At 40.3% G+C, this 22,146-nt stretch overlaps 1 protein-coding gene and 4 non-coding genes across 6 annotated transcripts; 3 read left to right on the top strand and 2 right to left on the bottom strand.

The window, feature by feature from the left end:
- Positions 1-1,711: 1,711 nt before the first annotated feature.
- mapk11 (mitogen-activated protein kinase 11) lies at positions 1,712-17,861 on the bottom strand. 2 transcript variants are annotated; one of them, XM_039792101.1, is made up of 12 exons: positions 17,625-17,861; positions 10,515-10,644; positions 10,354-10,412; positions 10,027-10,138; positions 8,630-8,659; positions 8,012-8,059; positions 7,808-7,922; positions 7,636-7,707; positions 6,320-6,399; positions 5,636-5,714; positions 5,261-5,434; positions 1,712-4,481 (listed from the first exon to the last, which is right to left on the bottom strand). In XM_039792101.1, exons 1-12 carry the CDS (start codon positions 17,735-17,737, stop codon positions 4,408-4,410), a joined length of 1,086 nt encoding a protein of 361 aa, XP_039648035.1. In that variant the 5' UTR covers positions 17,738-17,861; the 3' UTR covers positions 1,712-4,407. The 2 variants fall into 2 exon arrangements, with proteins under 2 accessions (XP_039648035.1, XP_039648036.1); XM_039792102.1 differs by lacking the exon at positions 1,712-4,481 and adding an exon at positions 4,505-5,035.
- Positions 13,531-13,602, bottom strand: trnaq-uug. Its single transcript has one exon. It is a non-coding gene; the product is annotated as a tRNA-Gln (tRNA).
- Positions 17,862-19,656: 1,795 nt separating the features above from the next.
- trnal-cag lies at positions 19,657-19,739 on the top strand. The gene has a single exon. It is a non-coding gene; the product is annotated as a tRNA-Leu (tRNA).
- A 395-nt stretch (positions 19,740-20,134) lies between these two features.
- trnal-cag lies at positions 20,135-20,216 on the top strand. The gene has a single exon. It is a non-coding gene; the product is annotated as a tRNA-Leu (tRNA).
- Positions 20,217-20,611: 395 nt separating this feature from the next.
- trnal-cag lies at positions 20,612-20,697 on the top strand. The gene has a single exon. It is a non-coding gene; the product is annotated as a tRNA-Leu (tRNA).
- Positions 20,698-22,146: the final 1,449 nt, after the last annotated feature.

Here is a 22,146-nt window from a genome sequence, read left to right as displayed (position 1 = left end):
AAGAGGGCTTATATAAATTTAATTTTGAGAATACTTTCTGTGTTACTGTTAAAGTGAGCCTTCTACACTATACTGTACTACTAACTAGTCTGTACTATACTATATTATATCCTATTCTATATGTGGAAAACCGAGTTTATGTGCCCATACGTAATTGTTAAACATCTCACCCCGGAAACAATGTGCTGCTACATCAGCCTCCACCCTTCTAGGAAGGCTAATCTACAAGTTTCTTGGAACGTGACTAGGCCTGGTTCACAGTGGTGTTCCAATTCCTCCCATAGGTGTTGAATGGGGTTAAAGTCAGGGCTCTGTCAGGGGAAGTCATGTTCCTCCTCGTCAGACTGGAATAACTGTTTCTTTATGAAATTTGCTTTGAGCAACAGGAAAGGGCCCTTTCCACACCTGTTGCCCCAAAGGTGGCACACAATTCATACAACACACAATTTCACTTAATTGGAACAAGGTAGCCTGGACTAAAAAACATTTGCATTGTCTTTCACATTGCAGTTTCCATGTTGTATATCAAATAGACTGAATGTTGCAGAGAATATATAAGGAAAGACAAGGCAAATTTATTTACACAGCACATTTCAGCAACAAGGCAATTCAAAGTGCTTTACATAAAACATTAAAGAGCAATTAAAAAACAAATAAAAACAAGCTATATTGGAATATGATGTATGCTGTATAAAAGTGACTACAGTGTAAGAAATGAACAATAACTTGACTAGGTAGCATCAAACAGAAAAGTCTTCAGCCTTGATTTAAAAGAACTGAGAGAAGCAGCAGACCTGCAGTTTTCTGGGAGTTTGTTCCAGATATGTGGTGCATAAAAACTGAATGCTGCTTTTCCATGTTTAGTTCTGACTTTGGGGACAGAAAGCAGACCTGTACAAGACGACCTGAGAGGTCTGGATGGTTCATAATGTAGCAGAAGATCAGAAATGTATTTTGGCCTTAAACCATTCTGTGCTTTTACAGTAGTATTTTGAAATCAATTATTTGAGAGACAGGAAGCCAGTGTAAAGACATCACAACTGGAGTGGTGTTAGCCACTTGGTCTTAGTGAGGACTTGAGCAGCAGCAGCATTCTGAATCAGCTGCAGCTGTTTTTTTGATTATTTAGGGAGATCTGAACAGATCTGAGATCTGACATTGTGACAGTAGTCGAGTCTACTGAAGATAAACACATGGACACGTTTTTACAAATCCTGCTCAAACATAAGTGAGCTGTCTTTGTATTTGGCTTAATGTAGCTGTTTAAATTCAGGTCCATGATTACACCAATATTTCTGGCTTTGTTCATTGTTTGTAACATTGCCAATTCAAGTTAAGCACTGACTTTGAATCATTCTTCATTGGCTCCAAAAACAACTACCTCAGTTTTGTCTTCATTACAGTAAATTGAAGAAAGTTCTGGCACATCTAATCGTTGATTTGTTCAATGCACGTACTCAGCTTTTATTGGAGCATACTCAATTTATGATTATGTAAATTTGTATGTCATCTGCATAATTTTGATTACTAATATTGTTGTTTTCCATAATCTGAGCCAGTGGAAGCATATAGATGTTAAAATGTTAAAAGAGGCCCCTGAACAGCTCCTTGGGGAACTCCACATTTCATACTGTATTTGTCCGCTCAGATGTGTAATTACCTATAGACACAAAGGCACACACATAACAAAAGAAACATCTTGACAAACACATTTAACAGAACCAATGGTGTTTATTCTGTTCAATGCCAAGACTAGCCAAGTCATGTTACCCGTTGATGATTAAATAAAAAATAATCTGAATCATTTGAAAACTGACAGTTGACATTCAGTTTAGTACAGTTGAATTACATGCCACCATGTATTCAAAAGACACTTCTAACTTGTAACATACATACAGTAGGCCTATACGTATACATTCATTTTTGCAGTTTGCTATTCAACTCCACCACATATACAACATCGACATAAGCACATAACACTTTAACATTCAAAGCTCTAACAATCTTTGACTGAGACAGACAGTTTTGATTCATTTGGACTGTAAATTCAACATTTTGCATACAGTGTTAATAGACGACTTGCGCAAAAGGCTACATGTAGCACTCCAGTGTGAACCATTGTAGGGTCAGAATCAAAAATGATTCATAAATGGTCATTTGATGTAGTTGTACTCATGTTTCTTGGAGGCAGAAATAATCTCATTGGTTTGGTTAGACTTGAGTGGGAAAAGCCAAAGAACCACAGTTTAACTTGCATAAAGGAACATTGATTTTAACCTAGTTAGCCTAGTTAGTTAGTTAGTACACTAACCTAGCTAGCTAGGTTTTCGTCTTATTCCGTTGTTCATCTCATATCTGCAAATGAAACCTCAGATGAGCTTGAGTGGAAACCATACTGTAGTTCCACTAGTATATTATTATAACAACCTAGCTAGCTAAAAACTAAAATAGCTTGTAGCTCTAACCTAAATAGCTACTAGTGATGCTACTTTGCATAGCTTATCGAATTTAAACTAGGGTTTATAAGGACAGTGAAAACTCTGCTTTACACCTGCCATTACTTTCCGACTTGTATCCAGATAGTATACACATAAGGTGTAAGAATACATCTGCAGCAGTCAGATATAAACTGGATTCATGTGTGCTCCTGATTTATAAGCCTTTTATCTCCCAAAATGTCAACTGGCAAAATGTTATAAATGCATCTTATGTGTGATGATACATCTATTTATGTTGAGGTATCATTAAAATGATCAGATAGTTATCTCATTACCGGAAATGCATTAGTGTATTTTTTTCTCTGTACTAGATTTCATAATCTAATCCTCTTGACATTTTCACTGACCTTTAGTGTTAAAATAGAAAATCTGTGGTTTTTTGGGCTCTGCACACTGTGGTTTAACACAAGCAGATTATTTCTATACCTCAGCAAAAAGTTTGTAGAACTAAAACTCCAGTCTGCTGCAAGATGAATGGCACAATGTCAGTGAGGAAGTCAGCCAATCTTCATACGCATTGAGCTCATGCTGCTTAATACAAATGTCAGTGAGGGTGTTCTAATGTTGCAATAAACTATGAACTGCAGTGTTACTGGAATACCCACAATCGAGGTAAAGAACAATCCCAGTGCTTTCATACTATGGTCACTAACAAATGTGTACACTCTGCATTGTTTTCATTATAACACTCAAGCATCATGAATTCTAAAAAGATGAGGAAACTAATGAGCTCCCTTGTTTTACAAGCAACCAAATATTTCTTCATGGGAATCATCAGCCGGGAGTGTTTGACCAGTCATCACTTCCATGGAGCTGGGTAATATATTATTATCCAGCTCGGTTTCTAACAGTTTACAAAATGCCTCTAATCTTAATTATTGTAAACACAATCCGGGGCTGTAAAAGACACAGCAGAGAACTATGGAAACCCGATGGAGCGCTGCCAAAGCCAACAGGTGATCAGAAATCAGCCATCAGCGGAAACCGTATACGTGAAGCGAGGAGCACTGTAAACACAGACCTGCAACACAGTCATTCTGCTCCAGCTTTGGCATATATTAATTACCTTGCTAATTAATAGCACAGTTGGTGTTTACTACTCTGTAAGCAGGATAGGGTTGACTCTCATTCGAGGAAGAACAGTACATTTTGTTTGCTTTTGTATTATTATTTTTTACTGCATGGACATTATAAAGATAAAACAGGTTGAAAGTTGGTCACATTTCCTCGTAATGCCTCTCTCTGACCCTCGGGCTGCTTTTATAGCAGTGTGGCAGATGCAATAAGCAGTCTTAATGGTTATATAATACAATACCAGTAATAATCTGCAATAATAAAATGCACAAAAATCATGCAGTATGCAAGCTAAATGCTAAGCTGCTCTGTGACATGACGTGGCATTGCTGTAAGCCTTTAAACATGAATTCCATATGTGATAGCACTAACTGCTTATGGCATTTGCCATGACGAGGGACCAGACGGCACTCTGACGTTGCTTTGGAAATCCTAGTGTGCGTTTTCTTTTTTCCTTCGATACCTTTCTGTCAGTCTGTAAACACAGTTCAAGTTGCTCCCTCGTATGAATCCCCACGTCCTCTGCGATCCCTGACGCAGCCATGTTGAATGGTTCCTCATTTTACCCTCACTGGGCGGAAACATGAGAGGAAGTAACTTTCTGGACTGGAAAGCTCGTTCTATCGGATTCTAAAAATGCTCCCTGTATTTGCAATGTGTGCATCTGATCCTGTGGAAACTGTCCTGCCCCGCTGCTTATTAAATACACTCATGACAGGCAATCAAACACAGTCACGCTGAGCAGAGGGAATGCAGAGTTTTCTTCAGTCCTTCTCCTAATCATTGAGTTTGTGGTCCTTCTTCAGGGTGAGGTTGAGGCAGAGCAGAAAGAGGCCTACTGCTCCGCCTGAAGGCTATCAGTCTTGTTGCCGGATGCTTTGACGCTGTTCACCTCTTCGAATACCAACTCTATGCACACACATGAGAGGAATAAGGGAAAACATGTCAGTTGTGCTGAACACAATTTGAACCGTGGAAAGAGGGGTGAGGAATATTTTAATCCCACTTAAGGTGAAAAAAGGAATCAAAATGGGAAAAAAAACACTTTCACTGAAGTGTAATTGTCACAACACAGGGTACTTTCATTTTAAAAACCAAGAGCCCTCTGGTGCAAGCTTTTATTCGGTGCTATTATAATTGTGCTTGTTCAGCTCGGTATACCGGTCAATCAAGGCAACTTTAATTTAGGACACAAACCATGCAGCAAAACAAATCCACCATGACTCAGGCCTGGCATCAGCTCTAAGGCATTTCACAAACCATAAAACTCCCTGCTGAAGTGAAACGTAATCATATTTATGATGTTATAAATGGACTCTCTTATATCTCAAATATTACTTTGGTGATGTAGTTGCCGTTCCTGCCACAACCATGTCAGCTTAAAACCATCATTGCATAATCTCCAGTGTTAAAAGCTCTGCAGCTGGATGGATCTGTGGCGTCTATTTGTGTAACTTCCTCCTCTGCAAAGCAAAAACTTTACATTTATAAAAGGAAGTAATAGAGTATAATTTTGAAAGAAATTGAGAAGCAGACGATATCTGTACATTTTAAATTGCCATGCATAAGCTGCAATCATGTTTTTGTTTTTGTCTTCCATCAAGAACAATAGGGGAGGAATACTTATTTTTTTGTGCTGTCCACTGTGTTAAATCATGTATTGTTCTACTTTGAAGTGAAAGCTTTACCTTTCCATTCTTCTAGATTTCGGTCTTTACTCTCCAGCGTTTGGTCGTAAGGCGGGGCCTCTGGCTCGTCGTCTGGATCGTGGTACTGTGAGAAGTAAGGGTGGGACAGAGCCTCGCTGGCCGAGATCCTTCCATCACAGTCCAGAACCAGCATACGCTTCAGTAGATCGACAGCTAACAGACAGGAACAGACAGAGAGGTGAAAGAGGTAAATGCTAGGAGCTTGGAAACCAGTTTAAACCCCTGAGGGCCAAACCTGTATAACTGGATCACTCATTTGCAATGTGGAGAGAACAACTTGAGCTTTGGCAGCCTCTCGAAGCCTTCCAATTGAATTTAAAAAGTTGGTAATCCAATCTGCGGTGCATCACCCACCTAGTGGATTTGCTCCTTTAAAGATCTTTTCCAGGTCCTGCTGGGGCATGAAGGGCAGAGACTGGATGTACTTCTGCGCCTGCAATTAAAGACCAGCGTTCAACTCTTGGCATGTGACAATGTGGGTGATTTGTTAGTGATCAATCACCCCAACATTCACACATATTGACTATTCCTTCAACAGCCTTGTCAGTGGAATGACTAATCAATTAGAACAGGTTGCCTGCGTTAGGGGATGCAGCATTACAGTAGGGCTGCACGATATGAGGAAAATATCCAATTGCGATTATTTTGACTGATATTGCGATTGCAATATGATTCACGATATTGAAGGGAATGATCATGTTTGTATAATTATTCTCATTTTTACTGACTGATATTAAATCTTAAAAAATTTAAATGATTATAGTTTAGGATCTGTACCAAACAAAGATGTTTCCTGTAGTCTGTAGGATAGGATTTGTAGGCCGGGACGTCTGTGCAGCACCACAATACTTCATTCAGAATGGTTTGACACATATTTTGCCTTTAACAAATATTGCGCCCTACCTGCGATTTGGATATTGCACTAGTCCATATTGCGATTTCGATACAATTTAGATTAATTGTGCAGCCCTACATTACAGTTTGAGCAATAGCAGCTTCTTTTTTCCCAATCCCTCCATTCCTTTTTCCCTCTCTCACATGCTCAGAGCAGATCTTCTTTAACAGGTCGTGTGTTGGAGTCCCAACTACCTCCATGATTCTCTTCAGCTGGTCGATATCTTAGTGCAGGAGGAGTTAAGGGCTGTTCGGAATTGACTAATCATATTATCTTGTCACCTAGGGAATCAACTAAAGCCTCTTTCACACATGCACTGTAACCCTGAAATGATGTAGACAGACAGGAGTTGTATGTGAGAACTAAAATACCGAATCAGTTGGACCGGACATTAAACAGACTTTACCCTGCCAGCTTCCTAGTACAGAGTCCATGTAAAGTCAGATGGAGTCCATGTGTGAATAGAGCAGGTAATTTTCCGGAGAATTCGCAGTGAGCGAGTGAGCATGTTAATGACATTTCTATTATGCGGCTTGCGTGATTCCGGAACCGGATGCACGTCATGTCCTGCCTCCTGCACGGTCTACCCAGGCTCCACCCCTTACCTAAACAAAACAGAGCATTCACAGTAATTGAGAACGCGTCTGACACAGTGTGAAACGGCAACTTCCACGCAGAGCTTTCGCCGTAGCCTACGTAAGTGGCCTGAAGTTTATACTTGGGTGTTGTTGTGTGCGTCGATCTCTTTAAGAAAATAGCCGGCATGTGTGTGTGTGTGTGGGGAGGGTGTGGTAGAGCGAGTGAGAGAGTTACAGGGATTAGCTTCGGAGATGGTGCCGACTCTAGAGTCATTGTGAGAGAAACAAAGTGTCTCCCCTGTGCCTTCTGACCACGGTTGAAAATCTGTGGCAGGAAAAGTTAACCCTCTCCTTGATCTCATGTTGTTTACGGAGAAGGAGAACCAGGAAATGAGTCGGGGAAAATGCAACGCTTTCAAGCCACGGCCAAGCGACGTGCCTCACCGTTACATTTTTCGAGAGGTGCACGTCAGGCTACGGCGTAGGTCCATGCCTCCACGTACCTATGTTCGTAGCCACGGCATATATTTAACACAGAAGCATAAATCAGGCTTAAGACTGAAACTCTACTTGCTGAGCACTGCTGAAAGTTCTTTTCTAGTCCCACAACAAAGATCAGTAAATCAAATTTGTTTTAGCTCTGCTCTCTCGGACATCCAATACAACAACCTAGATAATAAAGCCTTTGGTGATCGCTCCTATTCATTCCCCACTTCTCTCTGTTGACACACCTCCTCTTTAGAAAGGCCCGGGATTGTAATGCAAATCACAAGAGGTCTGCATCCACAGGGCACATTTAAAGAGGTAATGGAAGGTTGATGCTAAGAGGGGGGGAAAAGCAGCAAATTGCAGTAGACTCTTGCCATGGTGATAAAGGATACAGTCAGTGCCAGGAAACAGGACTTTTCCCTTCAGCAGCTCTCCCATAATGCATCCCACTGACCACATATCAACTGGAACAGAAACACCAGAGGTTAAGTAATTTAATGAGTTTGCTTCTGAAAAAAAAAAAAAAAAAGTGTATTAAACGTCTATAGTTTGATGGCATCTTACCGTTCTGATTGTAGTGCATCCAGTTCAGCATGATCTCCGGCGCTCGATACCAGCGAGTCGCCACATACCCTGTCATCTCGTCGTCTGTCTGTCTGGCCAATCCAAAGTCAAGGATCTGTAGGACAGGAAGAGTGTTTTTTTAATTCATGGAGTTCATAGGTTGGAGTGGAGGATTTATAGTTTTAAACGGAAGGTCAGTCTTACCCTCAGCTCACAGTCCTCATTTACTGCCACATTACTTGGCTTAAGGTCCTAGAAAATGTAGTAAAGCAGACAAAGGGGGAGAGAAACATTATTAGAATGAGGATGTATCTGTGTAGAGAGAGGGATGGAAAGGAATATAAAGACAGCATAAACCACTCAGCTTTCACTGCATTTATACAGAGCACACTCAGAGATTCATCTCAAGAGCACCAAACAAATACACTGATATTGGGAATTTCAAAAGGTTCATTGTTGAACTTCTTCACAAGCATGCTGTGCTGCCAAACATTGTTCACACCTATGATGCTTTATCTTAAAATCGAGTGCAGTTTCCCAAAATAATAATACCAAAATGTCAGGCTGAACTGAGTAGAAATGTGTATCAAATGATTCATTAGGCATCGAGAATGTTTCCAGTTAAAAAAAATGGCGCAGCCTTATAAGACATGCGGTATTGAGATCAGTGTGAACATCACATATCCTCAATAAAAGAGTCGGAAGATTTTTCCAAACTTAAAGCTGATTGTTAAGAGTTCTTTTTTTTTTAAACCAGGCAAGTGCTGTTACGTTAAACTTGATGGTCAAAAATGACAAGAAAGGCAAAGAGAAGGCACTCACTCTGTGGATCAATCCAGCTGAATGGATGTACTGTTGGACAGGCGGAGGGGTTGGGCGATGGGGGAGGAGAGAGGAGAGAGAGAGAGAGGACATAAAGGGAGACAGGGGTCAACAGTGCAGTTCACCACATTAGCCTAAAGGGAGACTGCTTTTGTCTGTCCCATGGTAACCGTGAAGGCCGAACAGCCGGCCGTGCAGGCTGCTGGATGGATTCAGCGTGCAAACTTTGGACAGAATGTCAAACTCAATATGAATATAGGGAGTGTTTGTGCAATGTAGACTGTGGTGTCCAAATTCTCACAGAGAGATTGCTGAATTTGTTTTCTGAAACAATAAAAATTACAATTTGATTTCAAAAATGTACATCCACACATTGAGTGTGCTGTAACACCTGGACATTGTTGCGATTGAGAGTGTGTAACAACTAGTAAGCAAGTGAGCAGAGAAGTCTCAACACTTAGATAAAAGTAATAAATAAATAGTTCAAATATTTAGGTACTGCATTTGAAGAAATAAAAAACGTAAAATAACTCATTACCCAGACTTTAAAAACATTTTTGTGTGTAGCTTCAGCTAAAATACAGAACATTTTCTGTTATTGAAAATTCTCTCATACAAAACTGCTCAGGTAGTAAACTTATGAAATGAAATCTGTCCTTTAATTAATTTAAAGCTGTTTTTGATACTTTTGATGCTTTTTTTTTTTTTTTACTTTGACCCTATGATGTTTTTTTCAACGCTTTAAAAAATGTTTTGGGCGCTTTTGAATCTCGGTTATCTGTTTAATAATTTACGATAATGGTGCTGTGAATAGCTCTCTACGTTAGTTGTCGGCACACAGACAAAGTTCCCATAATGCAATTTGAAATGTAAATAAACAGAAATAGAACTGTGAATCACAATGTTCAATGGACAAGTTTTTTTAAAATATACTATATATATATATATATATATATATATATATATATATATATATATATAAATATACAGTCATACAACTGTTAAAACACAGATATTTCTCAGAGTGTGTAAAGGTAATGGATACTTGGTTCAATTAGACAGCTGAAAGTAATGGAGTTAGTAGTATGAAGGGAAACTTGACTACAGCAACCTAATAGACATTGACAGTTCAATTGTATGAAAAACAAATACTGTAACAATACCCACTTTCTATAATCAATAGTTACTATCATTTAGTTTAAAATCAATGAACAATCAATTTTTTTTTTAAATGAACACATTTGAAACAGAGACAATGAAGGGCTACTTTATCTGTTAGGGCTGTGGGTGTACATCAGACAAAAGCGGTTGGGAATCACTGGTGTACTACAGTATGCATGCTAACTGATATATTATGCATGTATGGCATGCAGGTGTTTCACGAAGCTGTAAATTACCTTGAGGCCACGGAGGAGCTGGTAAATTAAGAACTGCACGTGCTCGTCTGACAGCCTCTGAAATTTGACGATGTTATTGAGGTCTGCACCCATCAGGTTGGTCACCAGGTAGCTGGAAAAGGGAAGAGCGTGTGAGTGAATAGGGGGAGGGTCTCAGTTAGAGGAGAACATAGTGATGCTGCCATGGCAACCGTAAGACATCTCTACAAGCCTATAACCCCCCTAGGGTGGCCTCCACCAACACCACCCTACCCTCTAATAACAGAATCATTGCATTTGTGGTGCAAGGTGGACAGCTGCATAGCTTGGAGGGAAGAAAAGATTTACAGTTCATTGAAGTCCTCTAATGTTGCAGCAGGTGTGAAGACGTCCAGCAGCCCTATTACCTGCAGAGACAGAGACGGAGAGAAGCAGAGTTGATCAATAACAGAGTGGAAACATGTCTGTCTGTCTGTCTGTCTCTGGGTATTTTCATGAGAAGCACTAACATTCTCGTGTTTCATGTGCTTGAGCAGCCTGAGTTCCCGGTACGAGCGGCGGCTGTGGATCAGAGACTGGAAAGGCCTGGACAGTTTCTTCACCGCAACCTTCTGCCTCAAAATGACATCATACGCCGAACTGGAGAGAAAAAACAGAGAGAAAGTTGTTTACTGTATCCAGTGTCATTAATATATTGACATATCTTCCCAAACTTGATTTTTTACATTTCTTTATTTAAACCATATCCCTTTTGTTGTAAGTGGCCCTAAAAAATGTGAATTCCACAATCAGCAAAAAAAATTTAAAATCATCTGTTAAATAATATGGGACTGATATCATTTTAAAATAATAGTTTGACATTTTGGAAAATATGCATACTTGCATTCTTGCCAAGAGCTAGATAACAAGACTGATACCACGCTCCTGCCTGTATGGTAAAGATAAAGCTACTCTACAGCCAGAACACAGTTAGCTTAGCTTAGCATTAAGACTGGAAACAGAGGGAAAAAGCTATGGGTCTATCCAAAGGTAACAAAATCCACCTGCCAGCACCCTTAAAGCTTACTTAACAGCACGTTATATCTGTAGCTTTAAAATGCAACGTGTAAAGAACAATTATTTGCTCCAGTCTATTGTTGCCAAAATTGCCAAACTATTTTTTAAACCTGGTATCAGCTGATGATACTGAGAGTATGACTATATATTAGTGATAAATGATTGAGGAAGAGACAGACAGGCTGACTAATGCAGAGAGAGTGTGGCAGATGTTGAAAGAGGATGTGGTGGAACAAGAGAGGCACTAATGTCAGATATTGGAAAAGTGCGGTGGCTTATTCGATCTGCCTCTATTGAAATGTAAATGCCATTCAACATTATTGAACACTGAGCCCTGCCGCTTCTACTGCCGCTGCCTTTGTGGTGCCAGTGTCTTTTCAGTCCTGCCGGCTTTTCAACACTCACAGTAGTAATAATACAGCCAACAGGGAGTGGAAGAGACAAACAGGAAGGAAACAAGGCTGAGAATTGTGAAATACTGCGCAGCAATGCAGAAACAGAGCAAGAAGTGAAACACTGACTGGAGAAGTGGAGTAAGAGAGGAAATTGAAAATTAAATTTATCCTGTACATTTACATGTAGAACTGACTTAACGGTATAAAACTTGTTATTCTGCTGAATATACTGAGTGATTTCTGATCACTTAATGGGAAAATCCCCTCTCTTTTACACTTGAAGTTCATCTGAATGTGTGATGCTCATTTCAGCAAACGCTCAGTAATAAGGTGTACTTTTGGAGAGACCACAACCGGCCTCTAGTTTGCAACCTTAACTTTGCATATCAAACTTTTTTGACAGTTTTTTTGCAGCTTAATCTGCAGCAGAATAACTGACATTCAGCTGTGCATTTTATGTGAGGATGGAGACCGTGAGACTGTATATTAAATGCAAGAAAATACTGAAAGAAGAAAGACTGTAAGCCATCCCTGCTTACTCAAAGCCCAACTTGTCTTGCTGCAAAGCCCTCTGCGCTGTTTTATTCTATTGTGGGTGCGATAAGTGACTCTTCAGCAATGAATTTTTTCCCTGCATGATGTTTAGCTACTGTAGACAGTTCTAGAAAGAAGCCAACCTGCCCTTCTTTATTTTTTCCTAAAAACCTGCAAAACATCCAGTTCACAGCAGGTACAGGATGTGGTACAGTATATGGTCACCTAGTAGAAGTGCCCACCAAATGATGAGTGTCTCCTGTTTTTTCCACAGTATGAAAGTCACTGTAAATATTACTGTATCATTTCACGGTGACCTATAATTCTTACATGCATGAGTAAACTACAATCTTGCAAGGTGGTGTGCATCCATGTGTGTGCCTTGTAATCGCCTGCTGCCAGTCCGGATGTCCCCGCCGGGCTGAAGCCAGGACAGCAGCCAGTCTCCTCCGTCTCTGACATGAGCCAGGCCTCACTTCCTCACACATACCTTCCTCCCTGCCATCTTCCATACATGGCTCTGACTGCACTGCTGTCAGCACACACAGCCCAGCCACAAGGCATTGATTTCTCTCCTCTTCTTTTGTCTCAGTATTCTGTTTTATACCCGAGCTCTTAATGCACTGCCGCTTTCATAAAGGAAGAGGGGGAGGGGGCAGCTAATATCAAATGTGAGATGATTGAAGTACACTGTTTATCCACAGAGGAAAACTGTATATATATATATATATATATATATATATATATATATATATATATATATATATATATATATATATATATATATATATATTTATCTTTTCAGTTAATGTGATTCATTCTGATTAAATCAAGAGGATAACATACATGATTTGCATATGTTTGAAATGGGGGGGAGGGTATTGACTCAAATGCAGAGAGGAAATTATAATTTGTTCTACAGATTATTGTACACAGGGTTTGTTTCTTGCATCACACTGCATCCAATGTTATGCATTTCATTGCAACCATTTATCCAGGAGCCAAGACTTAGATGAGAAGATACGGCTCATATATCTGTACGCTGCGTATTAAAGGGGAATTATGCCCATTTTCAAAATTGACAAATGTTATTCCTGTGGTCTAAGTCCAAAATATAAGTAAACATGGACAATTCTCTCTCAAAATTGTGCCAAAACTCAAATTTGTGATGTCATCAAGTATAAAGTATGGAACCGCTCTATAGATAATGAATTGGGAAAGAAGTTGTAGGCACAGATGACACTGAGAGCACCCAGAGGAATGTTCTGAGTATATGGGTACATTTTCTGTTTCCCAACTGAAAACACTATAATAGAATGAAGCTCATTTAAGTATAAAAAAAGAAAATAAATGTTCTGTGGGCCCACAAAATTACCCATTTATTGTCTAAGGACTTTATACTTAAAAATATCACAAGTTTGAAACTTTCTTCTCTGGTTTTGAGAGAGAGAGAGAAGCTGAGATTCACATATATTGATTGAACACCATGGAAATAACATACTGGTATTCCTAATCTAGGCAGTTATTCCCCTTTAAAATCAGGTCCCACCGAGATTTGAACTCGGATTGCTGGATTCAAAGTCCAGAGTGCTAACCATTACACCATGGAACCATGTATGAGTCAATGACTCTTGCTTATTACTGTTGTCTAACAGAGCAGAACTACATTGTACTGTATGTGATTTTTAATTATACGTGATCATATTTTATTCATACCAAAAATAGCATACATTAGCATAGAAGTTACAAGTCTCCAAGACCTTGTCTGTGTGTATGTTCATGTCATTTTCTGTTGTTATACCTGTATGCTTTGTTTCCTTACTTGGGTGTTTATGTCATTTGTGGAAATGTTTAATGGTCATGTATGTTTTTGGTGTTATTCATCTTATGTATGTCTGTATGTATGTCTATATCCACTTTTTTATATGAGCTATCCATGGATGCAAAAAGAATTTCAGCCCTGGCTGACAATAAAGTTGTATCGTATCGTATCGTATCATATCGTATCGTATCGTATCGTATCGTATATATTAAAACCAGTTAAAACCGAATCAGAACCCCAATCTTGTTTTTCTTCTGGATTTATCAAATTTCCAATCGACAAGCCGACAGACATCACAATTTTTAACAGGAGAAAATGAAGCAGTCATGTTTAATTCATAGCAACCCGAAAGACAGGCTTCATGCCAAACTTCTGGTTTACTGAACAGATGTAACATCTGTGTAGTATATGGTGACATGAGATGAAAGCATCCTTGATCAGCTTTGTGCATATGCTCACTTGATGTTCAGTCTCAAGTCCAAAATGGGCCCAGTTTTTGTCTCAAGAAGCCAAAACAGAGAATATTCAATGGGATCAGTCCTCAAACCTTTTTGTCTCATCATTTATAAAAATTCAAGAGGCACTGCATGTTAAATCTTTAAATGAGCTTTGTATTTCTGGTGCTTCACTCTCTTGATGCTGTGCTTTGCAGCTCTAAAATCCCTCTTACTATGTAATATACCTCCTTTCTCTTTCTAAACTCGATGTCTTTCGGTTCCCCCTATCCCATGGGTAATGAGGGTATACATTCTTCATTTCTAGCTATAATGGATTATATTAGCTTGTCGGATCCTTGACCTCGCTCCTTCCGTCTCAAGAGGATTCACCGAGAGATAAATGATGAGAGCTGTGTTTTACTGTGCATCTCAAGAGGTAGTCTGTGAGAGTATCCTAACCCCCCATCACGGCACACATGCATACTGATACATACATACATACATATATGTCGTATTCTGAAACCCCATCCCCCAGCCGGTTTCCAATCAAGTCTTGCCATGAGAAAGTCATGACAATGGCTGGAGATCAACATTAACAATGCAGGGCAATGCTGAGTGGTGTGTGTAGGAATGTCCTTTGTGTGTGTGTGTGTGTGTGTGTGTGTGTGTGTGTGTGTGTGTGTGTGTGTGTGTGTGTGTGTGTGTGTGTGTGTGTGTAAATTAAGAGATTTGGTAAAGTGCATTTTACCAGTGCCATCATTCACACTTATGTGCTGTCTATATAATACCTTGAGTAAAATAACAGCTCAGAACATAAGACAGGAGGAGAAAAAACACTTGCTAATGCCATAACCTTCACTTCAAGTTCTCTTGACAAATTCCAAACAAGCCAGATACATAAAACACACTTTGCGTGTGAAAGAAAACAGCTTCCAGGCGCCAAAGAATTAGAGCTGTGATTCCCAACCAAGGCTACTTGTATCTTAGAAAAATTACAAATGAATAACGTTGGCAGTTGACAAAATATTGTGTTAAAAACACGTCCAATTTCAAATCTATTCAGATGACTATATTTGGGACATGAAGGGGTACTGGGGCACAGATGGATAGTTCATACTGATCACTGTTGGGTCGCTTATATATAATTTCCCTTATCTCATGCTCAGGAAAATAGTCCTAATCCTATAATGAAATCAGAAAAGTTCTAGAAAGCGCTATTCAGAGCAATACATAGGCATGAGGACTATATTACAAAGATCAGCCATTCCGGTTTCCATGTTTATGCAAATTGACTAAACCTTTCAGGATCATGAGAGGAAATATTAATGTCACATTGCTTCGGGCATGTTTTTTGTCAACACAAAGACAAGCTTCATGTACCTTTGAATGGATGCTTTGATAACACTGCCCATGCATTTGTAGCATGAGAGTCCAAAATGAGAATCAAACTTAGCAGTTTCCTTGTCCAAAAGAAATGTCCATGTGCATATAATCTTCCTGAGGGGGAATGAAACAGCTGAAAGCAAAGTCATCATACAGCTCTCGACATTTTTACTGTACTATTCCTTTAAAGCTTTAAAGCTGCAATATCGGCATGGTGTTCATGCACAAAACACTCTGTGGGAGGGAGCCTGAGTCATAAAGTGGAGCTCCAACAGACAAGCACACACAGACAGTGTCTTAATTGACACCTGACATGACAGGAAGTCAGCTGTGTGAGGATAAAACCTCCTTTCTGAGGAAGCAGGCAACAGCAGTGAGAGATGTGGCTACACAAGCCAGCATATGAGCTTCATATCATGTGTTTGTGATCTGACACAATACAGTGCACACATAAATGATGATATCCCAGGAAGATGGGATCTTTAACAAAAGCCACTCTCTTACATTTCTGAGACACAAAGATTCTCAACAAGTGAGAAAAAGATGCAGTAAATTAAGTGTCAGGGATACGTCTTTGCCTACACAGAGCAAGCCCAAACACAAAACAATGAATCAAAACTTAATAGCCAATTACACACTGTCTCCTAAACAGCACAGCGTAAGGGCTTCATCCTGGGAAATTTGGACTCACCGATGCTAAATCTTCTGCCTCTCTCATCCCTCTGGTACAACACATCACAGGATTTGGGGTTGCAGGATTTGGGAACATACAGTGAAGCAAAGCTGGCCCACAAATAGAGATTTTTCTCATCCTAGTCTGGACAGGCTCAATGGGCATATGCTTGGTGGGCAAGGAATGAATTTACTGTGCAGGTGATAGGATACACTTTTAACCAGATGCCATTCCAACTGGAAGATAATTTAATTCCAGTAAGATTCTTCATTTTATCTACAAAAGCTTCTTAGAAAGTCTTTGGTTGTGTTTCTTTCAATAGTCCAGTGTCAGGCCCAGCTGCCAGGATCAATCAATTCTCTGTGGAAGATTTCCAGACCACTTTAGTTACTTCTCACGGCCATCAGGGAGCTGCCAACATGCAGTGTTGTGTAGAAAAGCTTTAACATCTTATTCATGTCTTTAAAATGTGATTATCCCACTCGGATCAGTCACACAAAACCTTCTCGTCACATTTCCTTAGGTACCATACTGCCAGCCTGCTATTACAGCTTAATTAATATTGGCTGTTGGAGGTGGTTATCACCATGACACATCGCCATGGCAACGTGATCCCAACAGCTGATACGAAATTGGTTAAAAAATAGAGCAATTGCATTTTGCAAGATTGGAAATGTCTACATCCACACAGAGGGACACACAGAGGAGGGTGGGTGTACAGGTGTATCAGATATGCTGAATGTTGATGATGCATGCACCTGCTGTATAGGCTTCAAGGTGTCAGACTGGCATTGTGTTAGCACTGAGAGTAGGTGGGCCCAGGTTTTCCCTTTCCAGATGTGGCATGCATGCATAGAGACTCTGTGTGTGTGTGTGTGTGTGTGTGTGTGTGTGTGTGTGTGTGTTGTTGTGGGGTTATTTGGGAAATTCCTGTGCTGATGCTGTCTCATGTTTAATTCCCTTACACATAGGCTATAGGAAAAGCAGACAGAGAGCGGAGACAGGACCTGCTGTATCCTTCTATATGGCTGACAGCAGTAGGCTACACATGAAGAAAGCATATTCATCTGCATATTCAAACACAAAAATATGATTATTATTTAATGTTTTCTTTTCTTCTCCTATAGTAAGCTATTGATCCAGAAGCGGCGAAGGCAATGGGATGATAATACGCCTGTAATAACAACAATAAAACCCAATCAGTTTCCACAAGCTGCTTCATCCCGACACAGCCGACGCGCATCGCTATGCTGATGCATCATGACCAACATACGGTAAATGTTGTGGCTGTGCAGCCTCGCCCCTCCACAAACACTCACCACACCGAGCCGTAGGCTCCGGAGCCCACCGGCGTCAGGTTCTGGTACCGCTCCGGAACCTCCCACACAGTCTTGTTCAGCTCCTGCCGGTAAAATCCTGGTCTGGCGGACATTTCTTTAAGCCGGCTACAGAAAAGAAAGAAGTGAAATGAAAAAAAGGGTAAATGGGAAAGGAGGCGCGGGCCGCCGTCTGCTGCCTCAGCCGAGCTGCTGTTGCACACACAGCACCGACCAGTGACAGCCTCTCTCTCTCTCTCTCTCTCTCTCTCTCTCTCTCTCTCTCTCTCTCTCTCTCCTACATCCCCCACCCCTCCCCGTGGCTACGTCAAAAAGTAGTCTAAAGTATCATAACAGAGAAAATATGTGCAGGTAGCCTAACATGTGGGCTAGACATACTCTGAATCTTAACAATTAAAGCTCAATGTTACAGGCGACATTGGCATATGCTATAAGATTGAAAAGTTGATGAAATAGCCTACTATTTTGAAAATAACAACAATACAAAATACACAAAAAGACAGAAAACCAGAGCAACAGAAGAAACAAGACGTTATGTTAGGGACTGAGGAACAAACGATGAATACAAAACAAAGCATTACAAATGATGATAATAATGTAAATCCATTACTGCCATCTGGTGGTTAACATCTGCTAGTGCGAGAGGTGTCAAAAGCAGCACCAATGTTATAGCCTTATAGCCGTAGGCGCTGCGATCATGTCGCAGCGCCTATATATATATATATATATATATGATCGCAGCGCCTATATATATATATATATATATATATATATATATATATATATATATATATATATATATATATATATATATATATATATATATAAAAACACACAAAAACATTGTTAGCGTGATTTATTTCTCCCACATCCCCTAGTGGCTGTGAACGCAGCATTAGCTGTGGCAGTGTGTCCTCACGAGGTGCTCACCTGTGGTCACTCGGTCATGATGTTGTCCAATCCACCTGAAAGACTTGCCAGGCTAAAGGTTAGAAAATATACTGTATTAAGTATGTTGAAATACAAACGTTAACGTTTTGTTAGTGTCTCAAATATAATTTGGCCTAATAACTCGATAACTTGGTATAAATCATCAAGTGATAAATAATTGCTAGCTTAAGTTAGCGAGGCTAGCTAGTTAACGCTAGCTAGCTAACGTTAGCTACATTAGCCAGCTATCGTTTAATCTCGCTTCTTTTTTGTTTAACAACACAGATAACATTACTGTCGTTTGCTATCATTGTGGTGTACTATGTTAAATAGTAATATATAAAGTACTTTTGAATAGCATTGTTCCGCAACTGTCCCCAAATGACGGGGAAAAAGTGCTTGTTTCATAACGGCCAGCAGTCAGTTACATAGCTACATTAGCTAACGTCATATGACTTGTAAATAGCTGAATCCTTTGTCGTAAGTGGTTTTAACGTCTGCTATTTCTGATTTAATGAAATTATTATATTATCAGTTATAATTAAAAATCACATATAGTACACTGTTCTTCTATTCTAGGCAACCGTAATAGGCAACAGTCATATGCATGATTTTAAAGGTGAATACCACCTAAATTAAGAATTGCAGTACGTTATTTCTATGGCCTTGGAAAGTCAGTAAATATTTGTGAACACAAGCTGCTCTCTCTCTCTCTCCAAGCCAGAAACCAGAGAAATAGGTCTCAACTTGTGATGTCACTAAGTATAAAGTATGAAACTGCTCCATAGACAATCAATAGGTGACTGATTTTGTGGACCCACTTTTTTATACCCCAATGAGCTTCATTCTGTTGCAGTGTTTTCAGTTGTAAAACAGAAAATGTAGCCATATACTCAAAACATTCCCCTGGGTGCTCTTAGTGTCATCTATAACATAACATCTTCCAATTCATTGTCTATTGAGCTGTTCCATTCTTTATACTTGATAGGGAGACGTAACTACTTGTGTAGCTACTACAAAAAATTCATTTTATCCACTCAAGACAGTGTTTTCATCTGTCAGCTATGTCTAGTGGTTGTCAGCAGTCAGGATGGCCGAGCGGTCTAAGGCGCTGCGTTCAGGTCGCAGTCTCCTCTGGAGGCGTGGGTTCGAATCCCACTTCTGACAGCCTGTGTTTTTCACTGGTACTGTTCTGTATAACACAAGACCATCAGGGAGCCATGGCATGCAGAACAATGCCACAAATGTAAATGAAATAATTATTTCTGTCCCTGTGTCAGTACCCGATCCATTCTGCTTGCACGATCCGTTCTGCGCATGCGCAAGATAGTATTTTGCTAGCAATAATGTAAGCAACCAAGCAAGCTAATGTTAGCCAGCTTTCTGTAGCTTACGCTTCATGGATCAGGTGTTGGTTGCTTCGTAATCTTAGCTGGTAAAGTTATTTGTAAATGGCAAGCTAGCCAATTTACCAGCCAGCCTTGAAGTCTGGATGAATTAGCTGACATTATCCACGCAAGACGGTGTTTTGCTACGTCAGCTACAGTTAGTTCTCATCAGCAGTCAGGATGGCCGAGCGGTCTAAGGCGCTGCGTTCAGGTCGCAGTCTCCCTGGAGGCGTGGGTTCGAATCCCACTTCTGACAGCCTGTGTTTTTCACTGGTACTGTTCTGTATAACACAAGACCATCAGGGAGCCATGGCATGCAGAACAATGCCACAAATGTAAATGAAATAATTATTTCTGTCCCTGTGTCAGTACCCGATCCATTCTGCTTGCACGATCCGTTCTGCGCATGCGCAAGATAGTATTTTGCTAGCAATAATGTAAGCAACCAAGCAAGCTAATGTTAGCCAGCTTTCTGTAGCTTACGCTTCATGGATCAGGTGTTGGTTGCTTCGTAATCTTAGCTGGTAAAGTTATTTGTAAATGGCAAGCTAGCCAATTTACCAGCCAGCCCTGAAGTCTGGATGAATTAGCTGACATTATCCACGCAAGACGGTGTTTTGCTACGTCAGCTACAGTTAGTTCTCATCAGCAGTCAGGATGGCCGAGTGGTCTAAGCCGCTGCGTTCAGGTCGCAGTCTCCTCTGGAGGCGTGGGTTCGAATCCCACTTTTTCTGATGGAACTGTTCCTTGTAACACCATCAGGGAGCCGTAACATTTGGAAGAATGCCACAAAAGTAAATCAAACAATTATGTCTGTCAAACTGGAAATACTATGTTTTAGGCCAGCAGTGGTGCTTGCATAGAGCGCCATGAGGCAGGACAGCCTAACAGCCCGAACAGCATCCCCGTCCAAGCTGTGTTTCACTTTCCCTCCAATATTATTATACACATAATAAAGACACATGGACTCGGTCGAGACTAAAAGCCATAACTGCTAACCGGCACACCGCTGTAAAATAGTAATACTTTTTTGATTTTATTCTGTTTTGTGATATCCATTGTATTTGATGTTGTTGGGTAACAGTTTAAATGTTTATTAACAACTTTGTGTAACAACAAAATTGTGCAAATTCGTGCAAGATGGGCTATTAGGCTATTAAAGTATAGTACACACACACACACACATATACATATATATAGACCCTTTGCACGTGACGTCACACTCTACTCCCGCGAATTATGAACGCAATGATGGACGGCGGAAGAGCTATTCTGTAGACGGACGGCAAGTCAAACCTATGAGTCAAACGAGTGTGTTCGCTGTTCTTGTTCTCACATACACAATCTGCAGAGTAATCCTCACCAACACAAGCATGTATATGTATTGCCTTTCTGTTTTAAATGACTGATAAATAATAATAATAAAACTTCCTCACCTAGCTAGCTGCCGTGCTAACCAGCTGTTCCTGCTAACAGGTCCCACATAACTATCATCGGTTATTCAGTGACTTACATATCCCAAAACGTAAGCCGTTCCCTTGATCATTTAACTTAAAGGTCCCATATGGTGAAAATGTTTTTTTTGGGGATTCTGTGTGTCATACAGGCTCGGGGGTGTAAAGTAAAAGCTGTGAAAATGTGAAATCGCTCACTGCTGCCATTTCTCCACCCCCCACAAAACTAGACCGCCTCCCAGCTAAACGGGCCAGTTAGAATTTGATGTATTTGCTACGTAGAAACCGGGTAACCAATGGGTGTCGTGTTCCAAAATCGACTTAGACCCGCCCCCTTTTCTAACGTTCGCTTCTGCTGCTGAGAAGAATCTGAGAAGATGCGGGAGTCATGTCTTCCCAGAAAACCGACCATAAGAAATGCATCATTCCAGGGTGGTAGTATGAAATACATCACTGCACTGCCTTCCAAAAGAAAAAGATGTCGCTGACAGATGGATGGATTTTATTTTTGGAGACTTGCCTCAACCTGTGCCGAGTCAGGCTTTTCAGCTAGCTACTGTATGTATGTAGCTAGCTAGCTACTGAACTGCACATTTCTCACCGCAGTTGCCTTCACTCCTGCAGAAGAAACTATCACCCTGGCCAGGAAATCGCCATTGATGAGCGAATGGTTGCCTCAAAAGCCTGCACTGGTCTGAAACAGTATATGAAAAACAAGCCTGTTCGCTGGAG

The sequence above is a fragment of the Perca fluviatilis genome, chromosome 23 (genome assembly GCF_010015445.1).
Source record: "Perca fluviatilis chromosome 23, GENO_Pfluv_1.0, whole genome shotgun sequence".
NCBI lineage: Eukaryota > Metazoa > Chordata > Actinopteri > Perciformes > Percidae > Perca > Perca fluviatilis.
This window is presented reverse-complemented; position numbering and strand designations above follow the sequence as displayed.

Excerpts from the sequence above, each read along its gene's own strand:
- mapk11 (XM_039792102.1), bottom strand. The coding sequence starts at position 17,737 with ATGTCCGCCAGACCAGGATTTTACCGGCAGGAGCTGAACAAGACTGTG. Across the intron at positions 10,645-17,624 it reads GGAGCCTACGGCTCGGTGTG|TTCGGCGTATGATGTCATTT; the intron begins GTGAGTGTTTGT and ends TTTTCTCTCCAG. Across the intron at positions 10,413-10,514 it reads AGCACATGAAACACGAGAAT|GTAATAGGGCTGCTGGACGT; the intron begins GTTAGTGCTTCT and ends CTGTCTCTGCAG.